Source organism: Ictalurus punctatus, chromosome 2 (assembly GCF_001660625.3).
Source record: "Ictalurus punctatus breed USDA103 chromosome 2, Coco_2.0, whole genome shotgun sequence".
Taxonomy (NCBI): Eukaryota; Metazoa; Chordata; class Actinopteri; order Siluriformes; family Ictaluridae; genus Ictalurus; species Ictalurus punctatus.
In genome coordinates this window covers 15,820,027-15,832,980 of record NC_030417.2, presented here as the reverse complement: position 1 = coordinate 15,832,980, position 12,954 = coordinate 15,820,027, and the positions used below count along the sequence as shown (strand labels likewise).

The 12,954-nt window shown below is 35.9% G+C and overlaps 1 protein-coding gene across 4 annotated transcripts; it reads right to left on the bottom strand.

The window, feature by feature from the left end:
• Positions 1-429: 429 nt before the first annotated feature.
• On the bottom strand, positions 430-8,853 carry LOC128635427 (uncharacterized). 4 transcript variants are annotated; one of them, XM_053688419.1, is made up of 7 exons: positions 8,436-8,847; positions 6,580-6,912; positions 5,376-5,612; positions 4,252-4,359; positions 3,562-3,645; positions 1,401-1,612; positions 430-1,171 (listed from the first exon to the last, which is right to left on the bottom strand). In XM_053688419.1, exons 1-6 carry the CDS (start codon positions 8,659-8,661, stop codon positions 1,425-1,427), a joined length of 1,176 nt encoding a protein of 391 aa, XP_053544394.1. In that variant the 5' UTR covers positions 8,662-8,847; the 3' UTR covers positions 430-1,171; positions 1,401-1,424. The 4 variants fall into 4 exon arrangements, with proteins under 4 accessions (XP_053544394.1, XP_053544396.1, XP_053544390.1 ...); XM_053688421.1 differs by having other exon boundaries at positions 430-1,612; positions 4,261-4,359; XM_053688415.1 differs by having other exon boundaries at positions 430-1,612; positions 8,436-8,694.
• Positions 8,854-12,954: the final 4,101 nt, after the last annotated feature.

The window sequence follows — 12,954 nt, the reverse complement described above, 5'->3', positions numbered from 1 at the left end:
ATAGTCTCCTTCACATATATACACTTTTATATCACAAATTGTAAGCTGAGTGCTTACTACCTTGTGTAATCATCAAGTTTATTAATACTACCCACCCATTTGATCTTAATCCTATGTAATTTTTTTAAACTTCCAATGCAAAAAAAACCTTAAAGGATAGGAATATCAGCAATCAACTGTTAAAGAATGATTGTGATATTCATTTTTTTTTTTTTTTAAATGACCCTATTTGGTGTCAGTAACACCAACACTCCCTGATGACAACACCCTTATTTCTTTAATTTTTAGAACCAAGCACTGCAATTGCTCTCCACCAACCACACAAGCTGGGATAATTATGACGCAAATAAATGGTCTGCATGAACATGTTTGCATATGCAGGCAAGTGCGTTCCATCCTCTTTTCATTTTCCAGAGAAGGTAACAGTGCAACACTGTAAAACACTGCTTTACTCAAGAATAAATGTACTAACAGAGGCTCTGCATAGTTACAGGAATAGGTTTTCCATTAATTATTGCAATATAATACAAAGATACAAGTTTGAAATTGACAATGCAACCAAGGCAATGTGAAATATAATACATCCATCTATACACATTTATAGCTTTAAAAAAAAAAATTAAAAATAAAATTAAAAAAATAATATCTCTGACTTGGCTGATGCTTTTTCTGCCCATGTGTTTAGCAAGAGAGTAAACATCAGGTGTCAATTCTTAAGGCATGATTTCACACACAATTTCACAAACTGAAAGTTTTAGACATCATAAGCTGAAAATCCATTTACAACTGAACAATTTGACATTTTAACCATTCATTTTATCCATGTAACATTTTTTAAATGGTAGAAAACAACCTCGTAGAATAATTTACACACTTCTTATGTACAGCACTTGACCACAGTGACAAGGTGTCATTTTGTTTTAAACTGAGAAGCAGAAATGTTGGTTTTGAAAGATGGAGCAACTCAAAGAGCAGTGTGTGAGCTGTCCATGAAGCCACAGCTGTGTCTTAAGTTCAACACTTAAAGCTGCAAGAAGGAAGATCCCATTTATTTTCTCTTCATTAGTGAAATGATACTGAGTCACAAATGCCTTTGGGGAAAAAAGCCTAGGAACTCAGCACTCAATACACGGTTTCATTTCATCCTAGTGGAATGGACGTAAAATGGCAACTGCAAAACATTACATTTAAATAGAAAATTACATAAATTCATTCATTCCTTTTTGGTACCCACTTTATGAAACACTAACCACTGTGCTTGTATGCAGCCTAAAAGATTTAGTAATTAGATAATCAGATAGTGAAATGGTTTGATTTTGGGTAAGAGATGAGTGTGTATGGGTGAAATGTCATCAACAGCTACTTCCTCTACCAGAATGATCTTGCAATAAAATACATACCGAGACAGGCTAAGAGTGTGTCCCTTATTGACCATGCTGGACCTGTGAGTACACACACTCTTCTTGCACTTTGGGCATCACGCTCTTTTTTTGGTCAGGCGTGTTAAACACCAGCTTGCCATACTGCACCTCTTCCTCGTTCTTCTTCTGGTTCCTCTGGCTGGGATGAGTGACCACCGTGGCATACTCCATGTCCTTGTCCTGAGCTTGTGCTGGATCCCAAGACAACACCACACAAAGAAATCAGTGATGATCTCGGTTTTGCTTTTAAAATAATATGTACTAATGTACGTAGCATTAAGCGGGCTTTTAACTTATAAAAGGGTAGAAACCATAACTGTTTCCGCTTAAGAACACCTTTACACCTGCTCATTTATGCAATTGCCTTATCAAGGGGCAGCAGTGCAATGCATAATGTCAAGCAAATACAGGTCAAGCGCTTGAGTTAATGTTCACATTAAACATCTGAAGGATGTCATTTCAGTAACTTTGACTGTGGCAAGGTTATTGGTGCCGGATGGAATGGTTTGAGTACTTAAAAAACTGATCACCTGGGATTTGCCACATACAAGAGTCTCTGGAGTTTACAGAGAATGACGTGAAAAACAAAAAACATCCACTGAACGGCAAATCTGTGAGTGGAAATGTTTTTATGAATCGCAATGTCAGACTGATCAGACTGGTTCAAGCTGACAGGAAAGCTGCAATAACTACAGTCAATTTACCACTTTTTACAGCCGTGGTGGGCAGAAAAGCATCTCAGAATACACAAGACATTGTGCATTGTAAAGCTGTACAAGACAGATACTCTACAACAGCAGAAGACCAGATCAGGTTCCACTCCAGTCAGCCAAAAACACATCTGAGGCCAGAGTGGGATCAGGCTCACAGAACTTATTAGGTTAAAAGGTTTATGTCGTTGAGTAATTTTTTGACTAAAAAGGCAGACAGAACTTTATAATGCTGAGGTCACAATATTACATATAAAGGGTGCTATATAAGTAATTTTTAAATTATTATTATTTTCTATGGGCCAACATCCAACATTGCTATTAGTCTCCTGTTGTCACAGGACAAATGTGGCCAAGTATGAGAGTTACTAGGCTCCTTTTAAACAGGCAACATCTTAAGTAATTAGATTGTGTTTAAACTGGTCAAGTTTATCCTGTATTTGCAGGGACTGTAAAACCCATGATCCTCCTGTCCAAATAATATTCAAGTTTTACATTTACATTTATTCATTTAGCAGACACTTTTATCCAAATACTGTATAAGTAAAGCAATATCTCAAACGGAGAACGATACAAGTAGTACTACCATACAAGATTTTTAATTGAGTTTAGAGTAGCAAAGTGTGCAGAGTAGAGGTGTAAGAGCCAGTGAAAGCACAGTGGGTTTTTTTGTTTGTTTGTTTTTTAATCTTAGGGGTTAGTTAAGTGTAGTTCACAGTATTTCAAGCTTGCCTTAAAGAAAAATCATTAATGGCAACAAAACTGCTTTTGTTATCATAAATGTCTAACTTGGATGAGCAAGAATTAAATACACATACATGAATATGGACACTTTTTGCAGCTATGCCTAACGACTTTCTAGTGAAAAGGTTTATTTACTAGTTGGCCAAAATGAGCTAAAAGCTTTAGCCAAGGCATAGCTGAGGAAGATCAAGCATTAAAATTAAAAGAGTTTGAACTAAAACTGATGTAGGATTGAGTCATAATGGGCAAAAATTCAAACTGATCCATACTGCTGGGATTGGAGACACATGTAATTTTGCTCTTAATTATTTCATTACAAATCCAAGCTAATTTGGAGTCAAAGCAAGTTTGACAAATCTTCTATGGCACTTTATACACTATTAATTTGTGTAATTAAATTCCTACATAATCTGGAGATTAGTCAGTTCCCTAGCTCAGAAGATTTGGTTAAAATCTTAGTTAAAATGTAAAAGATCTAATCAGACATGATTAAGTATTATAGCTGCACAACCAATAACACTAAACACTTTAAACAGCATTAAATAGTTTCAGATTTCAAATTACATTATTGTAGTATGCTTCCATACTGATAATCCAATCCCTACCCTATTTTGTGTGTATTAAATCCATGTAAGGTGTTTGGATTAATGAAGTACATATTTGACTGAAGTATGTTAAAGTCTTACATGTAGTTGGTCTTGTCTCTGTCTTGTTCGTGGGTAAATGGGTGATGTCCGCATACACAAGCTCCTTGCCATCCTGAGAAGGGTCTGTCAACAAACCACACCGACACATCTATTAAACTCCATAGAGTCACTGAGAAACACACTCACCGTCCACTTTATTAGAAACTCCTGTACACCTGCCACATGATTAGCAATTATCCAATCAGCCAATCATGTGGCACAACGCATAAGATCATGCAGATACAGGATACTGAGCTTCCATTAACATTCACATCAAAAAATAAAAGTGATTTCAGTGAGTTGTCCCCCCCTCCCCCCGATAGGCTGATCTTAAAAAAATAAATAATTTTAAATAAAAATAAATACTAAATAAATACTTTGACCATAGCATGTCTATTAGTGCTAGACAAACAATGGTTGGAGTATTTCACACCATTCTGTGCCAACTCTAGAGATTGCTGCATGTGAAAACCACAGGAGATCAGCATTTTTTGAATTACTCAAACAACAGCCATGCCATGGTCACTGAAATCACATTTTTTCCCCATTCTGACTTCAGTTCATTTCTGAAGATTAACTGAAACTCTTGTCCTGTGTCTAGAGGAGTATATGCATTGTTCTGCTGCCACATGATTGGCTGGTTGTGTTCATGTTAAGCCATGTAAAAAAAATAAATTGTAAAAAGCGTACCCTTCTGACCTTTTTTCCATAGGCCTAGTCTCTTGTATATGTAGAACGCTAAGACCGATAGTACAATGAGAAGCACACAAACCAAGCTCAGGATAATCAGAGTGAAATCTACAAGAAGATTGAAAACAAAATATTTCAGTCATTTAAGGTAGAGTTAGCTTTCAAGGAGTAAAGAAAAATTCAAGCCATGACATTAACAATGAGTTTGCCAAAACAAATTGAATTGTATAATTTTTTGTTTGTTTTCTATTATATATAACTTTACCACATTTTATTACATAGTAGGTCCTCTCTGATTCAGTAACACATGACTTTGCTCATCTCTGACCTTATCTATTAACCATGAGGTCACCTTTGTCATTTTGGAAGCAAGTGAAGCATCACTAATATATATATATATATATATATATATATATATATATATATATATATATATATATATATATATATATATATATATATATATGACAAGCTCTACATAGAAATATATGCAAATATATAAAAATGTTCCGAGTTGCCACTTTATGGGCAACACTGGAAGGATTTGTTTTGTTTCTTTGAATAAACAGAAGTAGTGGAATAAAACAGTAGAAATGCTGACATCGTAAGCATGGTCTGTGAATTCTGACTCCGATGGTTCATAATTAGTCACAACTAGAGATGTTCCTGGAACTGTTTAGGCTTAATTCAATATAATATACCGAATATCATGGCTTTTTAGTAAACAATATGGGAGAAGACACTGCAAATCACTCTTAGCCTTTGTGTAGAAATCACACCTTGTAGAATATTTGAATAACTCACTGTATTTGTAAACAACCTAATCATCATACGTACATGTTACCATGCTTAGACATGGCCCTTTGTATGGTAAACAAATGCACTTTTCTGTCAGAAATTTAAAATACTTTGTGTGTCAAGGATGTAATAAAATGTGTTAGGGGTCTAGTAAATTATTATGAGCAGTGGATGAGTTAGAATAGAGTGAGTTTGCTTGCATCAAATCATGTCACACGCAAATGACCTCAGAGTCTCAAAGTATGAGCATTGACAATAATGCTGATAATTCATCGTTGTTACTGTTGCTTAATTTATTTATTTATTTTTAAAAAAGACAGACTCACTGGGACATGACTGGAGTTCAATGGAATTGTTGTCACGGCTGACGTGATTTTCGACATGGCAGGTGACATTTCCATCATTATTTTTATCCAGTACGAGAGTGCTGTTCTCATTCTCCAACCGTATGGTTGATTCAGAAGTCCAGCTGAACTGGAGGTTGTCTCCATCAGCAGAACAGTGCACTTTCCTGACCTCAGGGAACAAGCAGTTGTACTGGATGCTCACTGAGGACACCTTAGCTGCAGATTACAGATGATAGAATATAGAAATAAAATAACTATTGTTAATGATTTCCTCACCTCCTGCTTCCTTTCAGTCATTGCTCACACCTAATCTTGAATATGGATATTCCTACAGTATGAGGATGGTTTCTCCTTGATAATCTGATCAGTCTTGTAATGTAACATGATAGCTGAACAGATTAGCTTAAGTGGATAAATTTCTACACAGCTGAAGGAGGGAATTTAAATTAAGTGCAATGTTCATGAGTTTGATTTGACATTTCATAAATTTAAAAAAAGAGAAATGGAAATAGATTTTAAAAATTTCATGAAAGGAATAAAACACTTGGGGAATACTGTTGCAGGAAAATAATCAACTTCAGGGTGATGACTGTTAGCAACTTGGGGTTCAGTGTCTTGCCCAAGGACACTTCAGCATGTGGAGTCACGTGGGCCGGGAATCAAACCACCAACCCTATGATTAGTGGACAACCCACTCTACCACCTGAGCCACAGCCACCCCACTTATGTTATAGCAGCTATAAACAGTTGTTCCCTCACCAACCTCTGTTTTTTTTGTTTATTTAAATCTCTCTTTAAGTTACTAAGACAAAAATGTGCTATAAAAAAGTGCTGACACTGGAGACTCCTTCCATAATTTTTTTTTTTTTTAAGTTCTCTTACAGAAAATTAATCACTATATCAATGATTATGCATTTTTCTTGGTAAAACAGTTCTTAAATGGATTTTTTGCTGAGAGTCTACCATACATTCCTGTGAATTCCTGTGATTTGAATGACAATCAGCACTACTGTCAGAGCTGTTGCTATAGAAAAGATCTTCTAACCAATCAGATTAGAGAATTTAGCAGAATTCATTCATTCCCATCACAGTTTTACATTTGTAGAGAATTCAAATAGACTAAAGTTAAAGTGCATTTTATAACTATAAAAGAGTTATGTGATTAGAGGTTGTGTGGTCCTACCTTCAATGTACAGCTGGAGAGTATAACTGCCTTTATTATTTCCGTTTGCATCAAAGGTGTCTAAAGTGTATGTTCCAGAGTCGCTCCTCTCTGCACTGGTTAGTATTATAGTTTTATCTTTATCAAACTGCCATCTTGGGTCATTTGGTTTTGGTGGGTCACTTTGGGTTTTTATATATCTTAAAATGGAACGAGTGGTAGATGTCTTGTCTGTGATCTTTAGTTCAAACCTATACTCCAGGGGAATTTGCAGGTGCAGTCGTTGTCCCAGAGCTACATAACACAGACTACTCTCATTAAATCTACAGACAACAGGATCCTGAAACAGCAAACCTGCAGAGGAAGAAAAAATCAGCAGCATTCTGTAAATATTATTACACACTGAGAAACATCCCTGTTCCACACTTTACTCCATTATTACAGGTGATAAGTTTATTGTGAACACTCTTCCCTCTCTGTTCCTTTGTTAACACCTTTTCCTCTTTGTTCCTCTGTAACTCTTCCCAACCAGGTACAGACAGATGAAGCCCCTCATCACTTGCATATTCCTTTGTCTCCCTGAATACCATCTGCGCGGGTTTACATACCTTCCCGAACAAAATCTGCTCACATTCCTATGACTTCCTGAATACCATATACGGAATTGTTCCTCTCTTACTTTGAGATGCTTCCTGTTAAATGCAAATATGCCCTTCCACCTAGCCAATCAATAGTTAACCCATTGTCTCTATTGTGTGTCAAGCATGATATATACTCTGCCTTTCTTTAAATAAATGAGAGATCTTGCCATTTGAACTTTGTGTATCTGTGTGTCATTTGGAAAACTCTGCCCAGTGCTTGGTGTGGGAAGTGTGTAATGGGGCGAGGGTGCCTTTCTTGTGTATGTTCTCTTGCTCTTTCTCTTTTCCAAACATCGCATCCCTCAATTCGCAAAACAGTTTTCTGGGGGCTTGTTCCGGGTTATCGATTCACAAATCTTAACAACAGGAAATCTGGAATTCAGTGCTATGGTACGATTTCTAAATCCAGAAATAATTTTTCCTTGAGTATTTTTAGTTTGTATTCTGCTTAAACGGCAACCAAATCTAATAAAAAGTGAATTACTTTCACAGTATAATGAAATCATAGTGGCAAATTAGCCAACCTGCGAAATCGGTCTAAAACTAAATCTAAAAGCTTTACAAAAAAGAAAGAGAAATAATTTAATACCATGTGTAAGCATACTATGAAAGTAGCCATCTTGCTACTCAAATTGTAAACTTCTGTATTTTTAGGATTAGCCCTCAGTGTAGAACGTGTGCAGTGCTTGGGGTTTAACATAACTGCAGATAACTGCACTTTAATAAGATGATGAGAGATCATCATGAGAATACCATGTACTAAAGTCTGAAACTGGAAGTGATTAGTTAAATGTATAATATTATTGTTTAGTGGAAAAGCAAAGAATTGCTAGCAACGTGCTAAACTAATGTTGTCCAGCCTGGCAAACTATATCTTTTACTTCACAGATTAAAGGCAGGCAAATATCACTCTGTGTTTCTGTAGTTGATATATTTTTATACCAGCATGGCATCTATGAGATTTTCTTTTACTATGCTATAGCACTATATTCAATACAATCTCAGGAAATGTTATTTTTCTAGATTTCTGTACAAGATTAATACATCAATACATCGTTAATGTCCAGAAACAGCACTTCACTTTTTTAATCTGAATAATATTAGTAGGTGCAATGAGGGTTGTGAAAGCTGTTCAGAAAATGTGGGTAAAAATGTAAAACATTATACATTGTAAAACAGTACAGCAAATCCTCATTTACAAAAAGTAACAATTTCTATAACTATTAAGAAACCTACCTGATGCAGCTCCTGTGAACATCAACAGGATCCCAAAGACGTCCTGCATTTTTTTTCTCTCGCTAAGTCCAGAGAAGAGAGGCAAAAACATCCAGAAGCCCACAAACCAACTGAAGGGAAATGTATACTGCTTTGGGAAACCGTGCAAACAGGGTGAAGCTGTGGGTAATGTTTTACATGACAAATAACATTCTTGTGAGGAAAAAAAGAGGAAGAAAGATTGCATTTCTGCAATGACCCACTTCCTGTTTTCTTACCTAATGAAATGGATAGAATGGTACAAGTGGTTTCAGTACTTCATGCCTAATTTACTGGTACTTTCTACTTTAATATGTGTGTCAAAATATTCATATAAGTTTTATCTGGAAAGCCACAGACCTATACTATTATATTTTACATTATATTCATCTTTCGTTTAGCTTGGTATTTAAAATGTGCATATTAGTACCATGAATTTTGCACAATTCATTTCTTAAACTGTGTTAATAAGTTGCCTTAAAAGTAGAAATTGTTTATTATATAAGGATAAGACATAATGGGGCATGCTGCTAAAGAAAAATCATTAATGATATAGTGGTGTGATTAAGCTGAGTTACTGTTACCAACCCAAATAGGATTATTTTCTTTTAGCAGCCTGTTTCCTTGTGTTATTCTTCTTACACCACAGCATTTTGACAGCGATCGCATTATTGATCAAATGATGCTTCATGTTTTTCTCCATTTTTAAACATTCTATATTGTGTAACAAGTTAGTTTCTTTCATCACATCGCTAAAGCAGACATTAATAGTAGTTCCCTCTGGAGCCTGTCTTTTTTTCACTCTCTTAAAGTCAGTAAAGCAAAAGGTGAACTCAGTGAGTATATTAGACTCCTTCCATAAATGGTACAGAACAGTCTACTTACAGAAAGCATCACCATATCAACCATTAGTTTTTTTCTTGTTAAATGATAAATTCGTTTAGTATTATTATAAGGACCATCCACCATACAAGTCCCAGTGTAAGTTGGTCCTATAGAAAGGATAACATAGTAGAACAGGTGCATTACTATAAACCATTTGAATTACAAATGATCGGTTTATAGTACAAAAAAAAAATAATGATAAAAAAAACAAAGAGTGAACTAATAAAACATTTCACAGGGAGAACAGTGAATGGAGAGAGCAGTTTTGAGGGAAATATTACTCTAGTAAGGAGTCTCGCAACTGTGTTTTTTTCTTTGACTAATTGAGACATGACAGTGATGACTGAACACCCACCTACAGACAGGCAGAGTTATAGAGTGATTTATCTACAGTTTCTTAAAAATGTATAAACATTTTGATTTAGTAATAGCTACATTTCACAATAGTAGGTTTGCTTTTTGAAGAAAACTGTTAGGAAATCTGTCCCAAACCCAGCCCCAGACACTTGTCCGCTGTGGCCCGCTATTTAAAAAATGTGTATGGATGAACATTCAGTGGAATGTGTGGAGGGGATCCTTCACAAAGGTTAATGATTAACATCGTAAACATCACCTCCGCTGTTTAACTCTGTTTTGGTCGTCTGCTGATGTCTGAAATCACTGAAATGATCCAGTCTATTTCAGTAGTTAGTAGTTGATGTAGTAAGTACGTTTCCAGACAAACCTATAGACAAAACATTTGGTTACTAAAACATTATTACTCACAACATAGTGGGAGTGTTTACAGCTATGTTTAACTTTATTAACTTTGTTACAACTAACCTTAACAGTTCAAATGTACACACTGGATGCTCCACATCACTGGTTTAAAGCTTTGTAGACATTTTTATATGTTATTAAATAAGACTACTAGTTGAATTATTTGCTACCAAGTACACCAAGACCTACAGTGTGTTGATTTGTATGGAACACAGGCTCTATATCTGCTTCTGATCTGATTAACTTTACAAAAAATAAAGTACAGTATGTCTGTTACAGTCTATGCTCCAATGTTAAACATGCTACATTGGTGTAGCAGCAATGTCAGAGAGATCTACAGATCACAACTGTATCATGTTGATTGGTTCAGACCCAAACTGCATTGGGAATTGCACAAACTAGTCATCTAATATATTATAATGATATAATATAAACTGTGTGGCAGATGGTAAAAAAGCATCTTAATCTGAAAATATTTAATTCTAGATTAAGCTAATTCTACATTCAGCTGCACAAGATGAGACAAGGATTTAAAAAAAAAATTGCTTTTGTCTTAATAGTCTGTTTACTTGTTCCCACAGTTATTTTTGTTTTCCATCCATCCATCCATCCATCCATCTTCTACCGCTTACTCCTCTTCGGTGTCACGGGGAACCTGGAGCCTATCCCAGGGAGCATCGGGCACAAGGGGGATACATCCTGGACAGGGTGCCAGTATTTTTGTTTTCCTTTAAAGCTAAATAAAATATAAATTAAATCTTTGTTAGAATGAATTCTGTTGTGACCAGAGTTGTGTGAACGAATGCTTTTGGAGCTCCGGGTTGCACATCACTTTAAGGTGCAAGACTCAGGACATGTCCAAAATCAATAATCAAAAGCCAAGAAAAATATCCGTACTACCCTACTACACAGTGGCGAAAAGCAGTATGCCAAAGGAGTAGTAGGTATGTCCAAATTCTCAGTATTCATAAAACAGTAGGTGAGAAATACATGGATGACCTACTGCTTCCACCTCAATTCTGCAGTATGGAAGCAATGGACACTATGGATACTGCGCTATCCCATATTGTGACTGAATCCGCGCCGCGTAGTACGTCCGGATTGTATTCATGCATACCACTTATACTGATCAGTACATACTGTATCAACAGCCAAGCAATAGGGACTGAATCAAAAGCAGTAGGTACTATCATAGTATGTGATTTCGGACACAACCAGTGTATCCAAAAAACAAGAAGCAAGGCCAAATCCAGAGAGTAGTCAAAATAATCAACCCAAAGTTAAAATACAGGTAGGGAAACACAAAACAATTGCTCAGAACTTTGTTTGCAGTCAGGCATTATGTGAGGATTATATTGTCCATGGACAGGTGAATTGTCTGTGATGGATGCGACAGGCACTTCATGATCATCATCATTATGTACAAATACATGTCTGAGTAATATCATTTATATTGTCTGGGTAATATCATTTATATACAGTAGGGGAAATAAGTATTGGACGCGTCAACATTTTTTTCAGTAAATATATTTCCAATGAGGCTATTCACATGAAAATTTCACCAGACATCGTTATTAACTCAAGAAATCTGGAAATATATATAAAAAAAAAAATCACAAAATGAAAGTCCATAAATAAAGTTACGTGTAATAAAGTGGAATGACACGCTAAGAAAAAACAGTTCTCCAAGGCAAGGTAAGGAACCAGTTCTTCTGCAAGTAATTATACCCCCTATCTGTTCAAATTAATATCAGCTGGGTTAGTAAATTGATAGTCTATAAAAAGACTTTTTGTTAACAAGGTGTGACACAAGAAACATCTCATGATGGGTAAAAAGAGATCTCCCAAGACCTTCACAACCTTATTGTTGCAAAACATATTGATGGAATCGGATGTAGACGTCTTTCAAAACTTCTGAATCCTCCAGTAAGCACCATTAAGGTCATTATCCGCAAGTAGAAGCAACATCACTCTGTCATCAACTGGCCATGCACAGAAGCTCCTTGCAAGATTTTTGACCAGGGAGTAAGAAAAATAGTCAGAAACTAGAACAAGAGCCATGGACCACTCGGAAAGAGCTCCAGAAACACTTGGAGGCAGCAGGTGCCATCATCACAGAAAAAGCAATACGCAATGCACTCCACTGCTCACCCTCGCCCCTCAAGACATCGCTCTACTGATGTCAGCACTCAATTGGTGGAACTACATTTTAAAGATTTTTCATCCCATAATGAATAAATTTTACAAAAAATGTTGCAAATTGATCAAATTATGCATTTTGAGAAAATGAAACCTACCCATCGCAGCTCCTTTGAAAATCAAAAGGACCCAAAAAATGACCTGTATTCTCATTTCGTTCAGTGAAATGTCCTCTAACTAGAGATATTGGTCATGAGCGGTCAACTACAATGGCAAGATGAAGCTCCTTTTACAGCACTGATGAGACAGAGGCAGAGGAAGCAGCATAGTTAGCGTGATAACCACTAATTTCCTGTATTCTAATGGACAGAAAGAATGAGAAGGACAGAATGTTTCAACTAACCATTTCGGTAGCTACGGAGGAAATTTAGATGTGTTGAGCCGGTACATTAAAGAAATATTAGTAATGCATTCATAGAGTAGTGCATTCACAATAAACATCTATCTGTTGCTGAGCAAAATGTATTTTAAATGTGCATGACCTAACTACTCTGACTTGTAAGTGAAAACTCATCAACTCAAAGATGAGTCCAGAACAAAACTCAATAATCAGACCATCTATAGACAAAGAAAAAACAACAACAAAAAACACCTGTTTGGAATGCTAGTTGGAATGCTAGTTAACTAATAGGCTCGAGCTTTTCACGAATAAAACGCG

Excerpts from the sequence above, each read along its gene's own strand:
- LOC128635427 (XM_053688419.1), bottom strand. The coding sequence starts at position 8,661 with ATGCAATCTTTCTTCCTCTTTTTTTCCTCACAAGAATGTTATTTGTCA. Across the intron at positions 4,360-5,375 it reads TGAACTCCAGTCATGTCCCA|ATTTCACTCTGATTATCCTG; the intron begins GTGAGTCTGTCT and ends ATCTTCTTGTAG. Across the intron at positions 3,646-4,251 it reads ATGGAAAAAAGGTCAGAAGG|ACCCTTCTCAGGATGGCAAG; the intron begins GTACGCTTTTTA and ends GTTTGTTGACAG.